At 43.6% G+C, this 24567-nt stretch overlaps 1 protein-coding gene across 9 annotated transcripts in view; it reads right to left on the reverse strand.

Moving 5' to 3' along the window:
• Positions 1-24567, reverse strand: part of LOC105901228 (tight junction protein ZO-2) — an 82547-nt gene that overhangs the window by 43941 nt on the left and 14039 nt on the right. For 4 of the 9 annotated variants that reach the window (XM_031570579.2, XM_031570572.2, XM_031570574.2 and 1 more), the window contains exon 2: positions 16581-16707. The exons of 1 other annotated variant lie outside the window; for it this stretch is intronic. Coding sequence is in view for 5 of the 8 variants with exons in the window: in XM_031570572.2 (XP_031426432.1) it covers positions 16581-16707 (127 nt within the window). In the remaining 3 variants the exon portion in view is untranslated. Of the gene's footprint in view, positions 1-3274; positions 4140-6992; positions 8820-10807; positions 11648-16580; positions 16708-24567 lie in introns of those variants that run through there. 4 more of the 9 variants (XM_031570577.2, XM_031570581.2, XM_031570582.2 and 1 more) reach the window with 4 other exon arrangements.

A 24567-nucleotide genomic window follows, 5' to 3' on the forward strand; every position in this document is an offset into this window, starting at 1 on the left:
GATGTCGACAGTTCAGTTACAGCAGTAAAAGACCTACACATTTAAAAATACACGGACCATTTACCCTACTTGCATCACTGTTTGTTCCTTTGGAGTCACCAATCTGCGAAGTATATACTGTAATGTAATATGCCAAAAATGCTGAGAATGTGGACTGTTTTGTTGTTTTCATTCTACAGTAAGTGTATCACAGGAAGAGATGGGAGAGATTAACCCTGACATCAAAGGAGGGGAAGGCCAGGGCATGGGGGTGGTTTTAGGATGGGGGGGGGGGGGGACACTGAGCGCAGTGGGGACATGTTGACTGACTGAGGCGCCACGCCCGTCTCATGAGTCTCCAACCCTTGGAGAATTACTACTGGACTCCTAACTGTCACAGTCGATATTTCATCAGCATATATCACACACACAAATACACACACACACACATAAACACACTCTGACATCACTCTGTCCTAAGAGCTGAGTGTGCCAACACTGTCAGGCAGGAGAATCTAATGGGCTCGATGATGACATCCAAGACACCTTGGAGACGCAGGCAGGCATTACTCTGTGGCCAAACATGACCAACTACGGGCGGCCAGGCAGCCATTATCAACCAGCCGCACCTGTCATAGGTGTGAACAGCATGCTGAGGGCTTGGAACAAGACATGCATGCCAAGGAAGAGAATGTACTAGGGATGGAAGCGGGAGAGGAAATGACCATATCATCACTCAAACGCATTGTCACGTCATCCATAACCATTACAGAAAGTAGAACTATTAAAAGCATGAATATAAATGTAGGCTTGTATGGATATGTAGGTATGAAATATCCTGCATTCATTTTGCGTGTTATGCTGGGGTATCAATGCGTACTGAATATTTCGGGTGGAAATATGATGAAGATTGTGAAAGCAGAGCTGCAAGTGGGATGCGAGTGTAAGGCGTGGCGTTATATTTAGGGCATTCCAGAGCAGTTGGGGCTTGCAGTCAGGGGCTGGGGTTTCGCCGGCCTGATCAAATTGCTTACGTGCCACCAGCAGTGATATATGGGAGTTCCCTCCTGACCTATCGATATGCCAAACCCATGCCCCGCTGACCTACACCCCCCCCCCCCACACACACACACACACAGCACCCCGCCCTTGTTATAACATGGAGACCAGCCTGCCCTTGCCTGTGAACCCTCTTTCCACACTTCCACACACAGCTTTCTCTGTGCTCTCTTTACATTACACCAGGACACAATACATCGCTCATTGTGAGTGTGTGACTGTCATTAGCATTTTTCACACCGTCATTCGTGTGAATGGGAGTTTAAAGGCCTGTGGAGAATAGAGATTAGAAAGAAAAACACACACACATACATGAATGTGGAGTCTCTTTCCCATGAACACAGGCGACAGGCACATTCTTTACACTGTGGCATGTGAGAGCTCATCATGAGAACACATCTCACACTGAGGGTATGACCACGGCAGACAGACAGCAACATCATTTATCGCTCACACGGTGGAAGTAGCCCCCAGTATTTTGAGAAATAGGTCATGCTTTCATTTCTAGACAAAAGGCAGAAAAAAAACAATAGCTAAATAAGGCCTTAAGCTTGAAAAAAGTTCAGTGTATCTTTCTGGGAAAAGAAGCTATGAATGTTTTGCAGTTCACTACATATGTAAAGTATTAATAGCTAACCTGCTTTCAAAACCTTTCAATAAAAGTCATAAACAAAAGCATTCCACTGATCGGGCCCTAATTTCATAGACGCACTCTGTAGGTTCTTATACGCAACAAAGAAGGGGTAAAGCTATTTGGATTACTAGGACACATTCATTTGGTAATAAAAAAAATAAAAATATAAAAGTTTTTATTGTATTTTACAGATGGGATAATTCCGTAAGATACTTGTTTTGTTTTCACCGTTCAGTAAATTAGGTTTTGTTGCTAACACAGGCTACTAAAACTAACATGTAAGTTGACATTTCACAGCAGGCTCAGTAATGTTCCTTGAATGAGAGGCACCAATCACATAAAGCTGTTTTTATGTAAAATACAACTTAAAAAAACATCAATATTTGCTTGGTTTATTCGCCATTTTGGATTATTCACTTCAAACTGGATATAAAATATTATCTGTGTCTTGAAAATTATGAAATCATTGTGAGTCACTTATTTTGCAAGAAACTGCTTTGATGAGCACATATACAGCTAGTTAAAAAAAATACAAAAAATTAGGATACCCTAACCTCTTCACTTAATTTTCCACTATATTGTATATAAATAACTGATGTCTGTTGGACTTGAACCAAACAAATGATAAGTGGCTTGTCATAGCACAAGGCATAATTCCTGCTGATATGATTTGCTCAAAAGACAAAAATACAACAGCACACTCACAGATGAATATGCCGTTTCCCACAAAAGCTTTCGTCCTACACATGTAGCTCACATGCTCACAAGCTCTATTAGGGCCCATCAAGTCACTCAAAACAGTGTTGACATTTTCTTTTCCGGATGTGTGTGTGTGTGTGTGTGTGTGTGTGTGTGTGTGCGTGTGCGTGTGCGTGGTGTGGTGTGTGTGTGTGTGTTAAAAACAGTTAAAGCCTTTTCATCAATCAAAACAACATTCAGAATATTATTGCTTTTATCTTCTCCATGCTATGCCTCAGTACATTCCTCAAGGCATCAACATCCTTCTAGGAATCAGATCAAAGCTCCCACTGCCTCATGCAAAGAGACAGGACGCACACAGACCAATGCTAAAAAAAAAAACAGCATTCCAGCAGCCTGGGCAGCACTGTACAGGGGGAAGTTTTGCTCGCTGTTTATGCTTCACCCTCTTTTTCTCGCAGATAATGAGGTCAGTGGCTATACTCGACCCATCCAGTGCCGTCTCTGGGGAAAACTGGGGAAATCTTCTTTTGCTCTCACATCAGTTTTTCTAACTTGTCTTTAGTACTGAACCAGTTCTGAACTATGTGTTTAAAAGCAGAAATCACATAAAGTGTGGAAAAAATGGGATATTTACTTAACTTCACCCCGTGCGTCTTAACAGGACTATGTCAAGGTCAAACACTCTACGCATGGCTGATCAACTACTAGTCCTTCAAACCCCCACAGGTGAGACAGTGTCTTTTTGTCAGGTCAAGCCTGGAGCAAAACAAGGCATTCCCTTACAGCACCCGGCCATGACAACTAAAAAGGCCAGAGGCCAAGAGTTTCAGTGGGAATCCTCAGCTATTGATCTCTCCTCATCACTCTTGCTGCCAAATAAAGATCCGCTGTCGGGCTTACCTGTCTTTGGAAGCGTATGGCCATTCCGAGCCTCCTGCGCAGGGCTCTGCTGTTTACACAGGCAACATGTAAATTAACGCTTTGTCAACGTGCACGAGTCGCCACTGTTTCTCAGGAGATCAGCATTCTTGCTGCAAGTTGCCTATGAAAACTGAGATGAAAGCGATCCCCAGTATAATTTGTTCCAACAAGAGGACCGCAGATAAAGAGAGCGAGAGACAGAGAGAGAGAGAGAGAAAGAGTGGGAGTGAAACCTAAATAGACTGACTGGTGCTGAAGATTACATCTACACCTGCATTTCTCCCACAATGCTTTGCATTGTGATAGAATGCAGCAGCCAGAGGGGGAGAAGGCCGTCCCACAGTGCTCTGTGGCTGTCGGCCTGCCAATCAGGGCTCTTCCCACCTGAGGGCTGAAAGGTAATATGCAGACACAGAAGCCTCTCCCCCTCTCTGTCCCTCCCCTGACCTACGCAACAGGAGGCCACTCACTGCCTGCCTCCCAAAAATATGCACACTTTGAATATTGAACATGGTTAAATGCAAGCCAGCGCGCTGGGACACGCTCATCCAAAACAGACTGTCTTCAAAGAGTTGGAAAGTGACCCTGGGAGATTTGGGCGAATTAATAAATAACAGGAAAGGATCAAAACACAGAAGGAGCTCAATTTGTGCACAATTTGAGTCTGCTGTGAGAGTGCAGACTCATTTGGCCAGGGAGAAAAACAAAACAGAGTTTTCAAATCCAGCCTGTGTTTTATGCATCTCCATATAACTAGGCATGCAGCTGTCCTGAAGTCAGGAATTTTGTATAGGGATGCACCGATACCGATACCAGTATCGGTGCCGATACTTCGTTAAAATACTCGTACTCGTTGTTGAATTGCCGATACCAAGCACCGATACCACTCATCAGTATTTCACTGCATCAAACTGGCGGGCTATGCTGACACAAAATGTGATTTATTGTCCTACCTGTCCTACCATTCTCTGCCAGACTAGTAAGTAGCTTATTTGCCGTCTTGTGTTGCATTTGCTTGATGTTTGACTGTGTTAGGAAAGTTTGTCATAGTGTCAAAGTATTTCAGTATACAGGTTTCGCTAAATTTAGCTGCTAGCATCTCGTTAGCGATTAGCAATTCCGTTGTGCTGCCTTAACGGCGATTTGGGCTCATTTTAAGATAAATGACGACGACAGGAGTAAGGCACAGTGTAAGATCTGCACTGCTACGGTGTCGAGGGGCGGAAAGGAAAGTACTCTGTTTAACACAAGCAATTTGATTAAACATCTGAAGACGCACCATAGTGCTAAGTACACAGAGTTCAGAGCACAGAGTTTGATGCTAGTGGCGCAAGACCGAAGCAAACAATCTTAACTGACGTCTTGCAAAAGAAAAACCGCGCACGCACACACAGAGAGAGAGAGAGGTAGAGAGAAAGACTGTGCCACATAGGTTAAGTGATTGTTTGTGTACTTGAGCAGGAGATTCTTCTGATACTTTTGTAACTGAAATGTGCTCTTGTGCTAATCCAGTAATAGTTCTGTTCACTTTTTGTTAAGTAGACTGTGTTGTTAACTATGCAGCAAATTGAATTGCCTTTATCTGGTTATATTTGCATTTTGTCTAATGTGATGATATTGTCTGTTTGAAGGTTTTTTTTGTGTGTTAAAACCAGAAAGCTCTGTTTATTTTTGGCTTGGGATAGCCTTCTGTTAATTTTGTACTATAGGCTTGACATAATCTGCAGAGGATAAAATAAAATCTGCCTCCAAATTAATTGCACTTTCATGGAGACCAAATCTAAGAAGTATCGGTATCGGTACTCGGTATCGGCAAGTACACAAATAAAAATTACTCGTACTCGTATCGGTTTGTAAAAAAGTGGTATCGTGCATCCCTAATTTTGTATTTAAGTGCAACATTACCAAATCCAAATATTACATTCTTCCTTCAAGCCCAAGGATAATGCACAGTAGAATGCTATCTGTGGAAGCCATCATCCATAGCCAGTAGCTACCACAGGAGAATGGAGTGAAGGCCTCTGGTACATCAGACAAGGATGTCATCTACCCTCTCATGTCCTCCCTGATACTCTTTTACTGGAGCCTAATTCCCAGGATCATTACCCCATAATCTAGCATCTCTACTTAAACACAGTCCACTTCCCACTATGGGCCATCAGCCTTCTGAACTTAAAAGGTACGCACATCACAGCTTTTTTTTCAGGAAATAAGGAAAATGAGTTGCTATTTTTAATGGCGCATCTGCAAATTTACGCCTGTTCTTTCTAGAGAGGAGGTTATTAATAGGCCGCATTATTCTGTCTGCTCACACACTCACACTCACTCACACACACACAGCCACAGTCACTTAAAGCCCTCCAGAGCTTCTCCTGACTAGACCACTCTATGCCACGGCTGTATTGTTGTCACCCACTGTCTATTTTTTGTCTGTTTTTCCCAAGTTGGTTTTGTATGAGTAAACAATGCATGTCTTTGACTGGTGCTGTCTCGGTGCCGGGGCATAAACAGTTCTTTTATTCCCCCACCCATTCCCAACTCCCCCAGAGCTTGCCCTCGCTTGGGTCACCACGTCACTGCTCTTATTCAAACCCCTGACATGATGGCATAGAGAGACTAATTGGCAAGCAGCTCGCCTTATTCAAATGCATGGCATTCTGGAGGCACTGTGGTCTGTAGGGTCCCAAACTTTCATTGTGTATACATGTGTGAGAGAGAGAAGGGATCTACTGACTGGTTAGAAGGATAAATAAACAGAGAGAGAGAGAGAGAGAGAGAGAGGAAAACAGAGGGAGAAGGAGAGTAAGATGTTTTGGCCATTCTAAAAATAATGACTCACAACTGTCTACTCTGTCATACTGGATCCACTTATGTCTTGACGAGCACATTTCCCGGACATTATTATTATATTTATCTTTGCTTCTGCCCTCCCTTCAGCTTCAGGGGGATTGCAACGCAATCAAGAAATTCCATCAACGAAGGCTCCAAACCGACTCTGATTAGCAGAGATGTTTGCTTTGATCAGTGAGGAACTGAGCCTCCAAATGTCCTCCTTTACCACTGACCCCTCCCTCAAATAGTCTATCACCCGTGCCATCAACTGGTTGGGATCCGTCTATTGTTCTGACAGACCTTCAGAGGAAGCTGCTCACTCAGTGTGTTCATGAGTAAATACAATGTGCAACTGGATGATCCTTTGACAGAAAAAACACTTACAAGAAGGAGGATATTAATAAGCAACGGACTATGTGTTGTTTTTCCCCCCGCATAATTGGTGCAACGGCATCCACTGTATTCAAATAAATGGTGAGACTTTGGCTTTGGGTTAAGCGGTATGCTACTGCCATCATTTGTTATGAGATGAAAATCCACTGATAATGAAATTGATTCCCGAGGGAAATTAAAAGGCTTTACTTTCAAGAAACTTATAATTTTTTTTGCTGCGCAATTTGGACGACAACTAATTTACCCTCCATTTTCAAAATAAAACAAACATAATGAAATACAGTGATGCAAACCGCACCAATATTTGAGACCAATAGCCCGAAACTAATTAATGTTTTCTCCCTGAACTGCCAGATGCTAAAAATATCAATCTCACAACTTCAAGATGCTACCCACAATAAACAGCGCACAATAAGAGTGAAACACTTACAAAGACAGGCTTGTTTAAAGTTTGTGTCAACATTTGACTGACCTCATGAGAACAACCTTTAAAAAACAGCAATGGAAAGACGTCACAACCTGGACTTGAAGTTCCTCAGATATGCTGTTCTTTGATCCGCGGGCCTCTACACAGTCCTAGGACTGACTGCTCTCCGATTTGACAACTCTGTGAACTCTGTGTGGGTGTGGGCAAGAAAGCAAGCATAGCTGCAAAGGAAGTTATCTGTAAATGTTCCCCATCCTGAAGATAAGACTTTTCTTATTACTCATAGCCCAGGAAGGAAAAAACAACTTTCGTCATGTGACTGAACTGCTGTAACAGACGTGTTGGCATTCACCTCACAAATCAGTGCTGTTTACACTTAAGCCAACTTTCAACCTACTTTTTGGCCAAAAACCTCATGTCCCTCCATGAAAAAGCAAACCAACATTATTTACCAATTCCCTTAAATAAAGACAACCTCTTCTTGGCAAGGTTTGCACTAAGGGTAAACTAAATTATCTGGTGTCTGGTGCTCTCCTAATAAAGGAGGACCATGCTCAGGAAGCAAGTATCCCCTGGCATGACAACTAGGATACAAAAATAGACAAAGGGCTCGCGATCAGGATACTAAAAAAAAAAAAAACAATTACATGGAATTACAGCTGAAGTGAAGAGCCCTCCCCTCCTGTGCAAGACGAGAGGTTTAATATGGGAAGTTAACCGAGGCAAATGTTTCAATCTTAGTAAAGTACAAGTAAAGTAAAACAACAAGTAACAAGATCAGATGTTATATATTCATATCAACATACTATATCCCCTATCCTGATAGAAAACACATGTAGTGGCCTTCTTATATTGAAGAGACCATACACAATAAAGAGATGGTAATAACAACTTTATAATGGGATTTAAATTAGGTTCATGGAAACATGAACATGGGCGTGTCACAACAAATGTTCATTCCGAGATAAAGGGATTTGAAACGGCAAGGGCATTACCATTACCATTGCGCCATACCATTTTTCTCATTGTGACGTAAATACATACCTTAACCTATAATCTATCCATATCCAAAATATTACACTATAGAACCTGTATTAATATGACCTAGACATATGACTTTCTAGGTCCAACAAATGTCAGTGTTTAAGTTTTGTCAAGGAAGTTAATATTTGTTGCTGTCAGACAAATGAGAGCAAATGTTTCTGATTTCCTGGGTCTGACCACATCATGTTTGGTATAGCTGTTTACCTCTTCAAGAGCTCCTCATGACTATTCACTCAGAACAGTCATGAAACACTGACAAAAAGAGGCTTACAAATAGTAAACAATTACACATACCATGGTCGGGGAAGAGCTGACTGGTAAATTCTTAATTTCAATTTACAATCACAAAGTTTTCTCTGAACTTCATTTTCTGTTAAACTGATGATGCATTATACATTTTCACTAATTTGTCTGGATTGGCTGCACCAAACTCAACACATATCCCCTTCTTTTAGAGATAATTAACTGTAGATTTAGAATATCCAATAAAACTTCTTTCCCTTTTTTTTGGCCAACTGGACTGCTTTTGTCCCATAAGACATGCCCCATTAATTGTTACAGAGCATGTATGTAGTCCTTACAATCCTGCCAATGTAAATTTAGGACAAGATAAAATATCTTGTGATGTCCGTCACAATCTCGCAGCTGTGATTTTATCCCTGGAAAGAAGTGAGAAACACAGTTCCTACACATACGTAGCAATTACATGTAATATCACAATAACAACGGTTGCTTATCCTGAGTGCATGAGGTCAAGGACACCTTCTGGTGGATCCACGCACATGCACACACACACACACACACACACACACACACACACACACACACACACACACACACACACACACACACCCTTTCAGATTCAGTGGCATGTAAAGTGACAACTTGCTCAATCCATTAGAGACAAACTAATATGGGGCTTCAAAGAGGAATTTGTAAAGGGAAGTGGCATAGCTCGCTACTGTAACAACTGGAAGTACATAATCCAGTACACAATGTTAAGTGATTTTTTTTTTCTGTGCTGACAGTATTAACACAGCTGTTACAGGAAGTGCTAAATATAATAACCACGCAGTGTCATTGGGTCGTCTGTCTACCCACATACAAAGACAGGCAACAACAAAAGAGGATATTAGAGATGCAGAAAGATTATCATACAGCAGTGTAGATGATTGCTGCTGATCAGTATTATTAGTCTGATATCCTCTTGTAACACCCTGTGCCCAATAACAGACCGTACATCCTAAGACGTCTGTTTACTGCTCCAGTTAAGGCTTCCACTGAATCACCATGTACAGAAACAAAGAAATCATAGAAGAAACAGAGTTAAGCCATGGTCATAAGAGTGGCCGGATTACGTACAGAACTAGTAGTTAAGGCGGGAAAGCAAAGCCATTCTGGGGGCACATAGAGATTATAACTGCCCATGAGCTCCACACACACAGACAGACATACCCTACCCCCAAACCTTCTGGCTACCCAAATGCAACCCCACCTTCCCTGCTAGTGCTAATGCAGGGGGGCACAGTAATAGTGATGTTACCTTAGTCACTACCCTAAACTACAACCTACATGACCCCCTTCAACCCAAATACCCCATGCATTTAATCTATGTTTTACAGTTTTGTATTCTGGGAATCAGGTGGGTAACCTAGCTGGAATTTAGAAGAGCTCAGTAAAGTGGCTACATGATGTGCTTTAGAGGCGATACCTTTAAAGGGACACTAACCACACATCTGTGAATGACCGTTACGACGTCTGGCCTCGACCCAAAGGAGGATCCCAAAGCGGCAGGTCAACGTGATCATCTGACCCGCCTCACCCAAGCTTTGCACAAGCTCCACTACACCTCCAAATAATGAGGTCTAGTAATCCGGGTTACTGCACCCATGCTGAGTCAAACCAGACAGGTCATAATAAGCAAAATGACAGCCCTCGGGCTGTGTACACTACACACGCACTTTTTAGTGTGCCTGTGGAGTGTCTCAGAAGTCTAACAAATTCAACACTGACCACCCCAAAACAGCGTCAAGATAAGAATCCGACGGAAGGAGGAAATCTGTTGAAATTTCCCGAGAAATCAGTCAAAACAAGTAAAAAAGCCGTTAGCTAACTTTCGAACATCCCGTGGCTCCTACTCAAATCACCAGCGAAGTCCTACAAGCTTATCAAATGTCCAGCCAAATAAAACCTATAGAATCTACACAAAATAAAACAGACTACAACATATTTAATCAAAAAATCAAATCTGTGCGGTATTTCATTACAAGGCTTAAATATGAACAGTGTAGATTGCCCCTTTTCCTTTCATAACTCCGCTTACGAGAGAGTCCATGTGTACGTTCTTAAAATGTCAGAAGGTAAAACCCCTTTTGTACAATTGAACAATTTCAAGTCCAGTCAAGACTGGACTGCCCGCATAGGAGTTTGTCGCAATTGTTCACTCTACTTCACATCTAGCCTACGAGATGCCTTGAAGCCGAACAAGATCCCAGTCAAGTAAAAACACGTAGTCTATTGTAGCCTACTGCGTAAGACAGTCTATGAGAGAGTATTTTGACAACAAGGATATTTTCAGCTCAACAGGTGAATTAGGCTACATGTCCCAAAATTCCACTAGCCGTCCCATGCCTCACTCCGCATTCCCCCTACATAGAAATGTAATGTTAATCATTCACAGTTCGCTACGGTGTGAAAGATACTACCGCTACTATTCCGCATATCAGGGAAAGGCTAGATGTTTAAGCGAAAACAGCTATAAGAGACCGTGCATGCATACGTGAGATATCCCAGGCTTTCTGAAGTATCATACTTACTATGGCATTTTCGTTTTTACTTGAATAAGCCACTCTTCCTCCTCCCTTGACTGGCATCCTGTGCTTTCAGGTGAAGTGTCTCTTGTGAAGAATAGGCGTATCTAGAAATCACTGGCTGAATCCAAGCATGGCGGTTGACAGTGGTCCTTAAATAAATCTTTCTGACTCAAAATTCTTCGGCATACCGCAGTCGATGAGACCAGAGGCAGCTCAAGGGAAACATTTTTTTTTCTACCATGAGAGACTTTCAAGCAAGCCAACCTACTTTATGAACATACCAATGTCGGACAGGGCGTGACATGAAGTCAGCAAAACAAATGTTTTTTTTTTTTTTAAAGTACAGATTTTCCCCGGTATCAAAAATATATTAATGTCCATAAATTATATATGTTTTCCGACGAATTCTGGCCGTTATATTGCAGAATGTTTACTTGAAATCGGCTATAAACTTAGGCTAAACCCCCTACAAAATGAATGGACTATTCCAGTTTGGATAAAGTGATTTAACTGTTCTCTGTAATTTCTTCAGAAAACAAATACATTGTTGCGGTTCGTTTTGTTATTATTTATCTGAAAATGATGTAATTTTCAACAGACACACCACCACTTTGAACGACCAAGAGACAGAAAATGTAATTAGGAAGCTACCACCAACTTTTCAGAGATGCAAGATTCTAGTCGAGTGACATCTGTGGTAAACCTTCTATCAAACAGGATTTGGAGTATATACAAATGATGTTCTATAATAATGTATAATCATTAATAAAATGATAGGGCTCAAACAAGTTGTAATATGTATTACCCCCTTTGTATCGAATTAAGTTGTGCTACACTTTAAGCACTTTGAGCTGCATTAAGCACTTTGAGCTGCATTGTTTTGTATGAAAGGTGCTATACAAATACATTTTATTATTATTATTATTATTATTATTACACAGTGTGTCCAACAATGTGCAAAAGTGCAATAAAATAAATGTCCTTTTTCCACTTTTCGTCAGATGAAGACATAGTGACTGACACCACATCAATAACCACAAAAATGAAATGGACTGCCTGTAAGGTGAACATGATGCATGATGTTCTAGATACCAGCAGATGTGCAGACAGCAATAAATAATTCAGTGGGGAAAAAAACGATGAGAACCCATGCATACAGCCCCTAACCACATGTTTCACAACACTTAATTAAACCTCACAGCCAGATATTATTTATGGTACCTCAAAGTACACAGTGAACTGGCTGCACATTTTACACAAAATAGGCAACCCTGTCTGTCTCTTTCTATCCTTCTCTCCGTGGGTAGCACTGGGCATGACTTCATGGACCAGCATCACAGAACCCACAGTGTCCACTTATGCCAGTCTCGACCACAAGCGCAGACTAACAGTACTCTTTTGTAAGATGCTAACCTCCTTTGTGCATGAGGTCACAATCCCATCTGATTAATGTTACAAGGGTGGTGCCCCAACGTGGCAGTTTAGCTAAAACAACAGCAACTATATGTGTCTGTGCCATGTTCTCTCTCTCTCTCTCTCTCTCTCTTTTTCTCTCTCTCTTTCTCTCTGAGTCATTGCTCAGTAGCTGGCACGCTTAGGATATTGTCAGAGAGAAGTTTCACACGTGTACACATGTAGATAGTGTGTGTGTGTATAAAAACATGTGTGTCTGTGTGTTGGTGTGTGCATGGGTGTGTGTTTTTGTGTAAGCGTGTATGAGAGTGTAAGAGAGAGTGTGTCACCCTGAACTTATTAACAAGACATAACTTTACTAATGTGGCCTCAGTGTCAATATGGCTGAAATGCTGTAGTTCAGGTTTAATGCAGTTAAAGGATCTGTTGCCCTTTCCTGGTGCTCTTCACCAGTTCATTCTGATGTTATCAGCCTGTGTTTTTGAGACACCTAGAGGCTTTTTGTGAATATGAAAAATCTCTGTCTGCATGCAGTAGTCACCCCCCAAAATATAGATAAATAAATTAACACAAATTCACTCCAAGATGATACCAATATAGCCATTTAATCTAAACATATATATTTAATGTAAGGACAGAAAATTACTGCACTTTAACCTGATTAGGGATGCCTTCATGTAAAAGTGGTAAATTAAGATGATTATGACTCATTTCCAATCATGACTAAGACCCATATTTAGGCACTTTGTCTGAATATACGATGGTGAGACATGAAACTTCATCAAAATTAAGACAACCTTTTTTAGCCTAATCTGCATATCAGGACCCTATGGAAGAGATGCACACCAGACATTTAAAAAAAGATGTCTTCTCAAATTCAATCGTTATTATGACTCATTCAGTCCATGCAACACAACACAGAGGACACAGAGGTAAAGCTTGGGCAAATTAAATAAAAGCAATAACATGCATGCTCATTTTGACAATTAAATGTATGCTTGGCGCAGTCTTTGATTTATTGCAGCTTCCTTTTGTTCACACTCAAAGGCTTTACCGATCTGAGACGTCTCGCTGGATGCTAATGAGGGAAGGTGAATTAAAAGCCGGGGCTCGATCCCTTGAGGTGGGGAAGGAGATGCTGGGCACGCAGTTAGCGACGCCTCCTCCTTGTCCTCCATCTAAACAGCCCTGAGAGGGGCGTGCACATCTGCACGACACGAGACTAAAGACCAAAGAGAGACTGAAGAGAGAGAGAGCCGTGAGACAACCGGGGAAGTTAAATAGACGGGATGGAGAGGGAATTTAAAAAATAGTGTGTGTGTGTGTGTGTGTGTGTGTGTGTGTGTGTCTGTGTGTGTGTGTGTGTGTGTGCGTCTGTGTGCATGTGCGTGTGTGTTGTGTGTGCATGCCCGTATACAAGTGAAAGGGGACTGAGAGGGGAGAGAATTATGCTAATAAGGTGATAAACACACACCTCTGATAAAATGAATGCACCAAATGTATTTTAAATCGCTGCCACAGATGTAAAACAATAGCCTTACATTCTTCCGGTTCAGTGGATGTATTTTCAATGCCACTGTCATGACCTTGCAATTAGAACAATGGCATGTAGTCTTCAATTAAGTGCCCTCTCATCAGAGGACTTTGATGGCCTCTCAGGACTTTTTTTCAGTCTATTTATAATGGCTTACAGCAGGGTAAACATTCCCATGGGCATGGATAAAACATCAAATGTAACTGCCTATTGCTGCTGAAATATGCATCGACAGAGACAGGGGGAGGTTGCACCCTCTACACTACGCGGCCATGGGCGAGCAATAAATTAGTGATGTGCTTGAGACGGGGACTTGGCTGGGATGGAAATAGCGGAAGCCTTTCAAACATATTTCCTTATTTAGGCCACTGTCCACTTCTGTCCCCGTTTCCATCACAGTTTGACACTATTAACTTGACATCTGATATGGTCAGCATTTTTCTAGGCTTCTGGAACACCAATAAACTTCTCCGAAGTGTGACTGACCTGCAAAGCAGGACACTTGCACCTGCATGCAATACTATTTTAAAACACTAGAGGGAGGGTTAGCATACTTAATCCCACAGGGATCACCTTGGGCTCAAATCTCCATATGAGGTTTTCAATTCTGTATTTTAATCTGCTTAAGTAGCTGCTCATATACATTTCAGCTGTATGATTTGCCCATTCCCCCTCGGCCTGGCCTGGCCTGGTCCAAGTGCATGTTGGACTAATAAGTCCCCCTCTCCATCCACAGAGAATGGCACTAGTGGGAAATGGGAGTTCCAGGATCGGCATCTACATAAATCCAGTCATGAATTCCTGGATCACAGGGGCCCTACATTTCATATCCCCCATACTCCCACCTTGGACCCCATGCTCTGAAAACTCCACTTTGACACCGGAATGATTTAAAGATGTTGACGTTATGCATCACCAAACCTGGGGGAAAAAACTCTTTCTAACCTTATACACGCAATGGGTAGAAAAATGCCTGAATTCTGGACATGGACCGTTTCCCTTTCCAAGGGTAGAAAAGCATGCATAATTAACCCAGTACTTTTCACACATGGATCACATTGCTAATTGGAGTGACTAGGATGATCAGGTGTCATTTCGGAGATGAATGGGCAGCCCCTGTTTATCATGGTGATTCTGGGCACGTAAGTGACTGGGGTTAAAAGAAAAAAAAGAGAAAGAAAAGGAAGCTGCACATTAAAAGGGGAGGAAGAGGAGCAGATCGATGGATGAAGGTCACCCCTACGATCTCCTCAGCGAGGCTCCCTCAGGGCTAGTGCATAAATCAGAGCGATGGATCCCCTGACTGGGAAATGCCAGGTGCGGTGAGAAAGAGCAATTCAGCAGCAGAATTAAAGATGGACGCGCCAACGCTGTAGGGGGGACCTTCGCACTGGGCGTGGGCACACGGCTCTTGTGCTGCAGTGCCGTGGCATCCCAGCTCAGACGACTGGGAGAGTGCAACCACGCTCACATCCAATAGCAGGGGTCAGGTGAGATTAACACCTAGTCTTCAACACTCAGCACAAAAGTCTTTGATGTAAATTTGAGATCATGCATTTTTATGAACTGATTAAGAATGAAATTGCTCTAATAAGCGTGCTTATGTTGTCCAACGCTATCCATTGTATTAAATAGTCATAATTTCTGCAATAAACCATGACACTGCATTTCAGTACACAAGTACAGTCTCTCAGTTGTGTAACTCTCAGAATAACCTAGCCTATCCAGAAAAAGATAACTCTTCCCGGGTCCTCTGACACTACTGAGACCCACTGTACATTCTGGCCATGTTCCTCAATCTGTGGGAGGATAAATGAGCTTAGGGTGGATTCACAAAGAAACCCAGAGACAGAGCAGGAGCTTGTGATACAAATACGACCTTGTATTCTTCACCCTGTTTGAGTCTAAGGATCTATCCAGACAACAAATGAATTCAAGCAATCGTACAGTCCCTAAGACAGACAATAGTGAGATATACATGTGTTGTATGAAGGACAGAGGGCTTGTTATATTTGAAGTGACAGGCTTAATACTGTTGAAGAAAAACACTGACGGAATCACACACAACACTAAACAGTATAATTACTGATATTGCTTTAAAGCTGCATCATGCTCTTGTTCCACACTCAGATGAATTGGAATGTGTGTGGCAACAACAAACAGGGAAAAACGAGTGAGTCAGCAAAAACATGCATCCATGGACCTTATGTTTGAGCCTTGCCTGTGTCTGATGGAAACACTTATTGCAGTCCAGCTTTGCTAGTGTTTTGTGGGCATTTAGTCACATATCCCAACTTGAAATAATGTTTGAAGGTGGTTAACCTTTTATCTGTGCAAAATCTGATGGTTGTACTGATGACATTCAAAGAGTTCAAAGTACGCATTTTGCAGAAGAGCAAAAAAAAAGCATACGAAAGCCCCTGGTGTTGTGCATCTGACACAACCACACGGAACTACTTAATGCTGTAAACTTCACACTATGGCTATAGGTATAATGTGCATCAAGAGAGTATTTCCCATGACAGGCAAACCTTTCACTCACACTCAATATAGAGGCCATACCCGCATCATTTTATTCTGAATTACTATACATGATAATACATTCATAATTAGACTAATAATGATAACACTAAGAACTTAACAAAGTGAACAATAAACATAAAGCTGTTTTGAATATTGGAGACACCAAATCATAGAACCCAACACTGAGAAATAAGAAATCAAAACAAACAACAACCAAAAGCAGCAAATCATACAAATTAAGTTCAACACATGTAAACAACCACAACCAAAGAGTCATAATTAAAAAAGAAATAAAACAGAAAATACCTGCCAAAGGTGTGCAAAAGAGGGCAGTGACCGGCGTGTGTTGGATAGGTAGAGGGACGAGGGTTCGCTCTTCCAGTGAAAGCTGTCCAAGGAGCAGCTGCCAATCAACAAATCTGATCTCTGGTCCCTATAACAGAACACGTGTGTTAGCTCACAGCCTAACCCAGCCTGGGGGGACATTCTCACTGGCGCTTGACGTCAGACACAAAATGTCTCAAAAGTAGTAGTTTTTTTTATTTGGTTGAGACATCAGGGTAATTTGTTAGGCGAGTTGGGGATGATGTGAACAGTGGTCTGGTTGATTTCTGTCCTGAGTGTAAATTAAATGTGGATAATTTTGGATCGGGTTGGACAGGTGTCCTCTGAAAAGTTGCAGTTCCTGTTTTAAGAAATTCACCTCCAGCTGTGAAGTGACTATAACTTAACAGATGTGTGGTGCTTGGGGGGGGGGGCTTTTGAACAGTTTTTTCGGTTTGCATTCTGAGGAACTGTTTGTTGAAGCTCATCACAGTAGCAAAAGGAACAAACAATCCAAAAATAGTCCCCGTGTCCCTGACTCAGGAAAACAAGAACCTGTCGGGCGACAAAAGTGATCAATGTCTGTGTGTAGAAGGCGACGGCAGATTCCACTCTTGTGCTGGAGAGAATAAAAACACTTAAAAGTCTCATTGGATATCAAAAGCAGCTCAGCCCATTGTACTGCCCCTCAAAAATAAAAACACTTCAAAGTCTCTCTCCAAGAACTTCATCCCCCTGTCTCCTCCTCCTCCTGCACCTCCTGCTCCTCCCTGTTCATAGGGGCCGCAGACGGGGAGGGGCCACAGAGGCGACCTATGACAAATTGTGGCAGAGGGAGCACTCACTCAATGCTGATTGTGTTTCCCAACCGTCCACGGGCTCGTTAGTCAAGCCACAGAGCCCCGCTAATCGATGGTGACCCATTCGCGGCTCGCTTGAAAGGTCTGCCCAGTCATGCGGTCACTAAAGCAGTGCAGTTGACCATTGCTGTCTGCCAAGGGCCTGTCCAAACAACTCACCACCAAGACCCACCCCACCCCAGCCGACCCAAACACAAACATGAGGGCAGCTACAACCTGTTTACAATGTTCATTTATGTGTTTCTCCACCCTATATGTGCATACACATGAAGAACCGTTATTTGTACACAGTTAATTTCCCTCCTCTGGTGGAAAGATAGAAAAATTGTGCTACCCTCTAAAACATCAACATCAAATATCATCAAGATACAGAAACTATCAAACTCACTAGACTTACTCACTAGTCGAGATTGGAGAAACAAGATAAAGGTGGTGGTGGAGGTTTGCAAGAGTGACAGAGACGGGGGGGGGGGGGGGGGGGGGGGGGGGAGAAAGAGAGACACGCTCGCCCTGCAGGGAATGTGTCTGAGGCGGCGGTTACCGCATGCAGCGCATAAACACTAGAGGCACAGGCAGAGCCCTAATGGGAAGTGACGGGGGGAAGCTGGGGTACGGGGGGGGGGACCTGGTCCGCTCGGGGGGTTGTGCTCCAGTAAGGCGATCTGCCTCTGATAACAGCTCAGCTGTGAGAACCACAGAGAGAGAGAGAGAGAGAGAGAGAGAGAGAGAGACGAGGAAAAGAGAGATGTCATGCCACCTGCCATAACCAGCAGACACAAAGCTCCCACCAAGCTGATCTCCTGTCTCTCATTACAGCTTCTGTTTCATCATCTCCATCTCTGACTCCATCATCTATGCATTTCTCAACTCACTGTTACCACTGGTATCTTTCTCTCAGTCAGCCTCTCTCTCTCTCTCCCTCTCTCTCTCTCTCTCTCTCTCTCTCTCTTACTCTCTTCCGCTCTCTCCCTCTCTCTTCCTCTCTCTACCTCTCTTCCTCTCTCTACCTCTCTCTTCATCTCTCTCTCTCTCTCTCTCTCTTCCCCTCTCTCTTCCTCTCTCTCTCTCTCTCCCTCTCTCTTCCTCTCTCCTCCTCTCTCGTGTTAGAGATTGAGCTTCAGCCATTCCAGGGAGCGTCTTCAGAGGATACAGACTCAGAGGAGATCTCAGGATCAAACACATTCAGGAGCAAACAATCACAAACATTGCACACTTTACTATGAACACACACACACACACACACACACACACACACACACACACACACACACACACACACACACACACACACACACACACACACACACACACACATAGTGCAAACAAGGGAATGTGCAAATCCACATTTATGGCTTAGCACAAACACAAAAACGCACACACACACACAAAATCAAAATGTTTACAGAGAATGACAGAACAAACAAACACACACACACACACATTGAGAGAGATATAGATAGCACCATATATCAATAAGCAAGTTCGGCAGTTGAGCATCAATTCATGCCAGACACACACACACACATTCACAAACATACACACACACGCATGGTGCTGGAGATGAGATAAAAATACTTGGCCACATCCCAATGAGCTTTGCACTGTAATTACAAAGGGATATCACAAATCCTTTTGGATAGTGTGTGGTGTGTTTACGCATATGTGTCTCTGAAGGCTCTGATCTGATGTCTTAGTCCATGTTTGTGAATGTCACTCTGTGTGTGTGTGTGTGTGTGCGCTTCCAACTGTATGTACAGTAGGTGCTGATGACACTTGCATAATATACTTAGATGTGCAGCTAAAAATTCAGTGGGTGAGTCTGATGTCTGCTAGAGGACACAGATCCAAATGACAGTACAGCAGTGGTATGTGTGTGCGTGTGTGTCTGTGTGTGTGCCTGCCTATCTTTGCATGTGTGAGTGTGTGTGCACATGGATGTCTGTGTATGTGTGTGAGAGAGTGCAGGTGTGCCTATGTCTATGTGTTGCGTGCGTGTCCAAGCATGTGTTTGTGTTGTGTGTGTGAGACCTGTGCGTGTGCATGCCCTTGTATATTTATGTGCCTCTGTCCGTCTGTGTGTGAACCTGCGTGTAAGCAAGGGATTTTGAGCCGGGCAATGTCACAGCCTGGCATCCATCTCAAACTGACAGTGTTGGGGGGGATAAAAGGGGAGGGGGGGGGGGCAGATCCTGACGTGACACTTCCACCACCGCTGTAAATGACCAGAGGCGGCAGAAAATAGAAGCTGTGTTGTGAGAGGAGGGCTTGTAAATCCAGAACACCCGCGCTTCACCCATAGAAAAAAAAAACACACACTGAGACATAAGTGTGAGACATCACACACACAAACCGGACACACAAGCATACAAATGCACGCACACATATCAGACACACACACATACCATGGTGGGCCCCTCTTCAAGGACGGTTCTCTCATGGCCCACACAGAGAGGAGTTTGAGACCCCCTGTGACATGCTTGTGCTGGGCTCCTGAGGGCCACCTGTTCACACAGTGTCTGGGCCCAGTGTGGGAGCATGTTTAAGGAGAAGCAGAAGGCCCTCTTGAATCATTGATATTTCCCCTCTAGATCAGAGGATGGCAAGATCTGTTAAAACTAGTGCTGTCAAACGATTAAAATATTTAATCGCGATTAATCGCATTTATGTCATAGTTAACTCAAAATTAATCGTGATTAATCGCAAATTTGTATCTATTCTAAATGTCCCTTCGTTTATTAATTTTTTCCATCATTTTATTTTTATTTTAATGCCCTTATCAACATGGAAAAGTGGATTGGCTTGCTTTATGCAAATGTTTTATTTTATTGAAAACCAACATTGCCAAACAGGGCGGTACAAAATAAAATTATAAAGTGCACATTTCAGGTAAACAAGGACTCAGCCTATCGTGCAGTTAAACCATGGCTTAATATTTTCTTTTTTTCAAGTTTGCTGGGAACATAGCAGTCAGGCCTCTTATTTCAGAAACAATGAACCGTAACAGTTAGGTTAACAATAAAAGGTAAGCTTACTACTTCTTTGCTTTCAGCCAGCTGCCTGTTGACATTTTCACACAACAGTGAAGCTTGCTTCTTTTGCACAACACAACTTTTAAAAGTAAACTTTCCATTCAGAAGCTTTTTTATCATCCATTTCGCCGTATCGCGCTCACCATTCACTCAAACCGTAACGTTAGCCTACTACACAGTTTGCGAGGCCAAAAAGAACGTTAATCTTAAAAAAAAATTATATTAAAAAAATCGCGTTAATCTCGCGATAAAAAAATTAACGGCGTTAAAATGGGTTTGCGTTAACGCCGTTAATAACGCGTTAAACTGACAGCACTAGTTAAAACCCTATGCAATGTGCTGGGTTTTCTGAGTATTATCTGATACTGATTGAAAAAGCCCAGGCTGTTTTTCACTGTCTAAACCCAAAGCGATATGGGTCTAGCTTTAAAGGCAGAGCCTGCGATTCTGGTAGAAGATTGTTGATATTTGAACTAAAGAGCCAATCAAATTCCTCCTCCACATTCTGTGCTCCTGTAGAAACATTTTGATTGGCAGGAATTGTTCGTGATTGTTTGTCATTCACAGAGCCAGGACTGTGTATGAATACCTGAGATCTTTTGAGTGCACAGCTAGAGGACTGTGAGGAGATATTTACTGAATTTGACAAAAAAGTGTACTGGATTAGAATCACGGACCTCGCCTTTAATGGGTGCCCTTTAGTTTCCCTTGAGTGAAAAGAAGATGCATGCACATACAGACACACACAGACACTCACACCCCTATTGGCAGAGTCTAATAGGCTGGAGGATGTCCCCTCATCTCCTCTCCTCTCCCCTCTTCTCTTCTCTGCACTGGTATAGCTCTAGACCCCTCTAGTGGTTAACACAATGTAGATGCCACGCTGGGCTCGGAGCGTATAGAAGCTAAATAAAGGCTCAGCGGGGTTCAGCTGCAGGTTGAGCTGCCATTCACAGAGGAGAGAAAAAGGTTAGCGAGTCATCTGGAGCAATTGTCTCCAACCTTATGCTGCCCCACTGGGCTAGCGACGGATCACTTGATTTAATAATAAATCATATCCGCAATGCTCATGTATGTATTATGAGGTCCCATCCAAGCTATTTGCCTTTTTTTTTTCTTTTGCGACTGCTACTGTAGTTTATAGTCTGATCAAAACATCACTTCCATATTTATGTCACATATATGTATCCAGTCTTTTTGTATATTCCCCTCCTCTGACCTCATTTGGAACAAATAGTCGCATGATAAGACACATGCCCATGAATGCAGTGGTGTCACCTTTGCAGGCCTGAGCCCCCCCCCTTGCTCAAACCCCCCAGGAGGACGTGTCTTTGAATGCAAAGGAAGCAACTTCACATCAGTGGGAGCCGGCCTGCCAAAGCTGTCAGCCAGCATAAGCTCCCCGTCGCACAAAGACAAATGGCTCCCTGTTCACCAGGAGGGCGGCTAGCATTCACCATTCATTCATTTCCATTTTTTTTCCCCACAACAATCGAAGCACTAGCGGGTAGGGCGTGTACTACACGCAATCTCTGAAAAGAAGAAGACAAAAAAGACTTGGTGGGTAACATTACGAGAGCCTCGTTTAGTTTTTTTTTTTACGATGCCTGTGACATTAAAGGTTTGCCAAAGCCCATAAAAAAGGGGAGTGAATGAGTGAATACAGGAGGATGGGAGGAAGAGATCAGAGCTGGCCAGAGCGGGGCCCTCCTGTGCCGCGGAAATGGGGCAGGGCACCCTCTGCCTGCCGAGGTCAAATATTTGTCCTTGATTATGGATATGGGGAGGCAGGCAACCTGCTGAGAAAGCCAAACATCACTGGGCACTGCACTGCGATTCAGCAGTGTGTGTGTGAGAGACAACCAGAGAGAGAGAGAGAGAGAGAGAGGGAGAGAGGGAGAGAGGGAGTGAGAGTGAATATAGAAACCAGCTCCAACCTGCCTCATTCAATGCCATTTTACCTCTGTAATGTAGTCCTCTATTGTTCAGAGGACAGTGCCTGACTGTCGAAGGGCAAGAATATGAGAATGAACAATTCTTTGCTTAGGGAAACTTCAACACTGAAAAGAAGAAACAGCCAGAATGGAGCCCTCTTTGGAAACATCAACCACAGCCTACTTATCTGACAGCCCTTTAATAGACCATAGCAGCAGCTATTTTAGACTCCATTCGCCTCAGATAGGTGTTTGTGAACTTAACGACCAGCATGCATAAACGTGGCATCCTCTGGCGTGCTATTGTCTCTCTTTCAGGGCGCCACAGTAGAATGACGCAACATCCAGCTGTGCGCTCCATCCCTGCGTTTCAGGAAGTGAGGCCGTCCTTCGTGCAAAGACAGGCGGAGTCTGCGGTCTGCACCTCACTCATTTCCCACCACCAGCTCCATCTGGCCGGGACTAATTAACACTTTTGCACGACCAAAATGCAGCGCAGGGAAAAAGAGAGCGAGAGAGAGGGAGAGAGAGAGAGAGAGAGAGAGAAGGAAGGAGAGAGAGGGAGAAGGAGGGAGAGAGAGAGAGAAAGGGAGAGGGAGAGAGGGAGAGGGAGAGAGTGAGAAGGACTGAGAGAGAGAGAGAGGGGGAAAAGGAGGGAGAGGGAGAGCAGGAGGGTTGGGGATAGGGTGGTCAAACATAATCACTGTAATTGATGTAATTGTTGATATTAATGCAATTTCTACCATCCATTACATTCGATGTTGGAGTCTCACCTATCGAGCCTTAATGATGATTTAATTACTGTGGGTCGACGCGCTACATGTCGCTATGCCGCCTGCGACAGTCATCTAATTTAAATGACAATTTATATGCCACGTGGATGAGACAAAGCAGGGAGGGGGGCAGAGGGAAAAGAAAGGACACCAAGAAGGATGTAATATTACAGGACAGAATATAAAGACACGAGAGAGACAGGGAGAAAGAGTGAGAGAGAGGGGGGGGGGGGGGGGGTGATGTTTAGGGAGTTTAGGAGGCAGAGAGTAGTAGAGAGAGAGGAGAGCCGGAGCTGGTGAGGTGATCCAATAGTTCTCCCGGGAGTGATTGTCTTTGTGTTGTAATCCTCTATCTTTTAAACATATCCAACCAAATGGCCTGTCACACAGTTATGAGTGATAAAATGAGTGATTAAGTGCACTGACAGAATTTTGTCTGGGATGCAACAAGATGCCAGGCACGGCTTGTCTGTGCCTCCTAGCAGCGGTTACACAAGCGCCAGATGTACCCGCTGGAGATGTTCGCGGGGCGTATGCCCGCACAAGGTGACACGGGCGTGGTACTGAAGATGAGGCTGGGGGACAGATGCAGGCTTTATAGATGAATGTCCAGCGATGGCGGCGTCTCTTAAATCAGCCGCAGCGCCCAAAAATGCCTGCTAGTGCTTTGCGTTGTCATTTTATACAGGGGTCATGTGTCACGGTATGTCTTAGCCCACGGCTTCACGGCAACTGACAGAAATGCAATTTCACGGGAGGTCACGACGCAACGAGACAATCAGGAGAGAGGTGAGCAGATTGGGTGGACCTGGCTGCCAGTGCGCATGCACAAGCAAGGACCACCACCACCACCACCCCCACCAACATTGAAGCTTCTCAGTTAGACTATGCTCTCCTGGGCATGTAAGCCCAAGGCTCCACAGGGGCCACTATGAAGGGGATAAAGCACTAAAGTCAAATGTGCATATATCTACTCACGCAAAACTCCAGCACATTACTTGGCTGTTGATCATGTGTGCCGATGTCTTTAGCTCTGTGTTAGACAACAGTTCTTATGTAACAGTCATAGCCATTGCCGTAATCCATCAGTGCCACCCTCCCTCCAACAACCCCCCCCACACACACCACACACACACACACACACACACACACACACACACACACACACACACACACACACACACACAGAAATGTACGATCACACACAGTCCTAGAGTGACATAAACTAGTGGCTGTACCCCGTGGCTTTGGGAGGGGAAGCGTAGTCCAGTTCCAGTGAAGTGTGTCGAATGCAGCTCTAGGGTCACCACACACCCAGGGTCCTCGGCCTCTGTGACAGGACTGCACGGGTGAGCTATCTTACACACACACAC

Source organism: Clupea harengus, chromosome 7 (genome assembly GCF_900700415.2).
Source record: "Clupea harengus chromosome 7, Ch_v2.0.2, whole genome shotgun sequence".
Lineage (NCBI taxonomy): Eukaryota > Metazoa > Chordata > Actinopteri > Clupeiformes > Clupeidae > Clupea > Clupea harengus.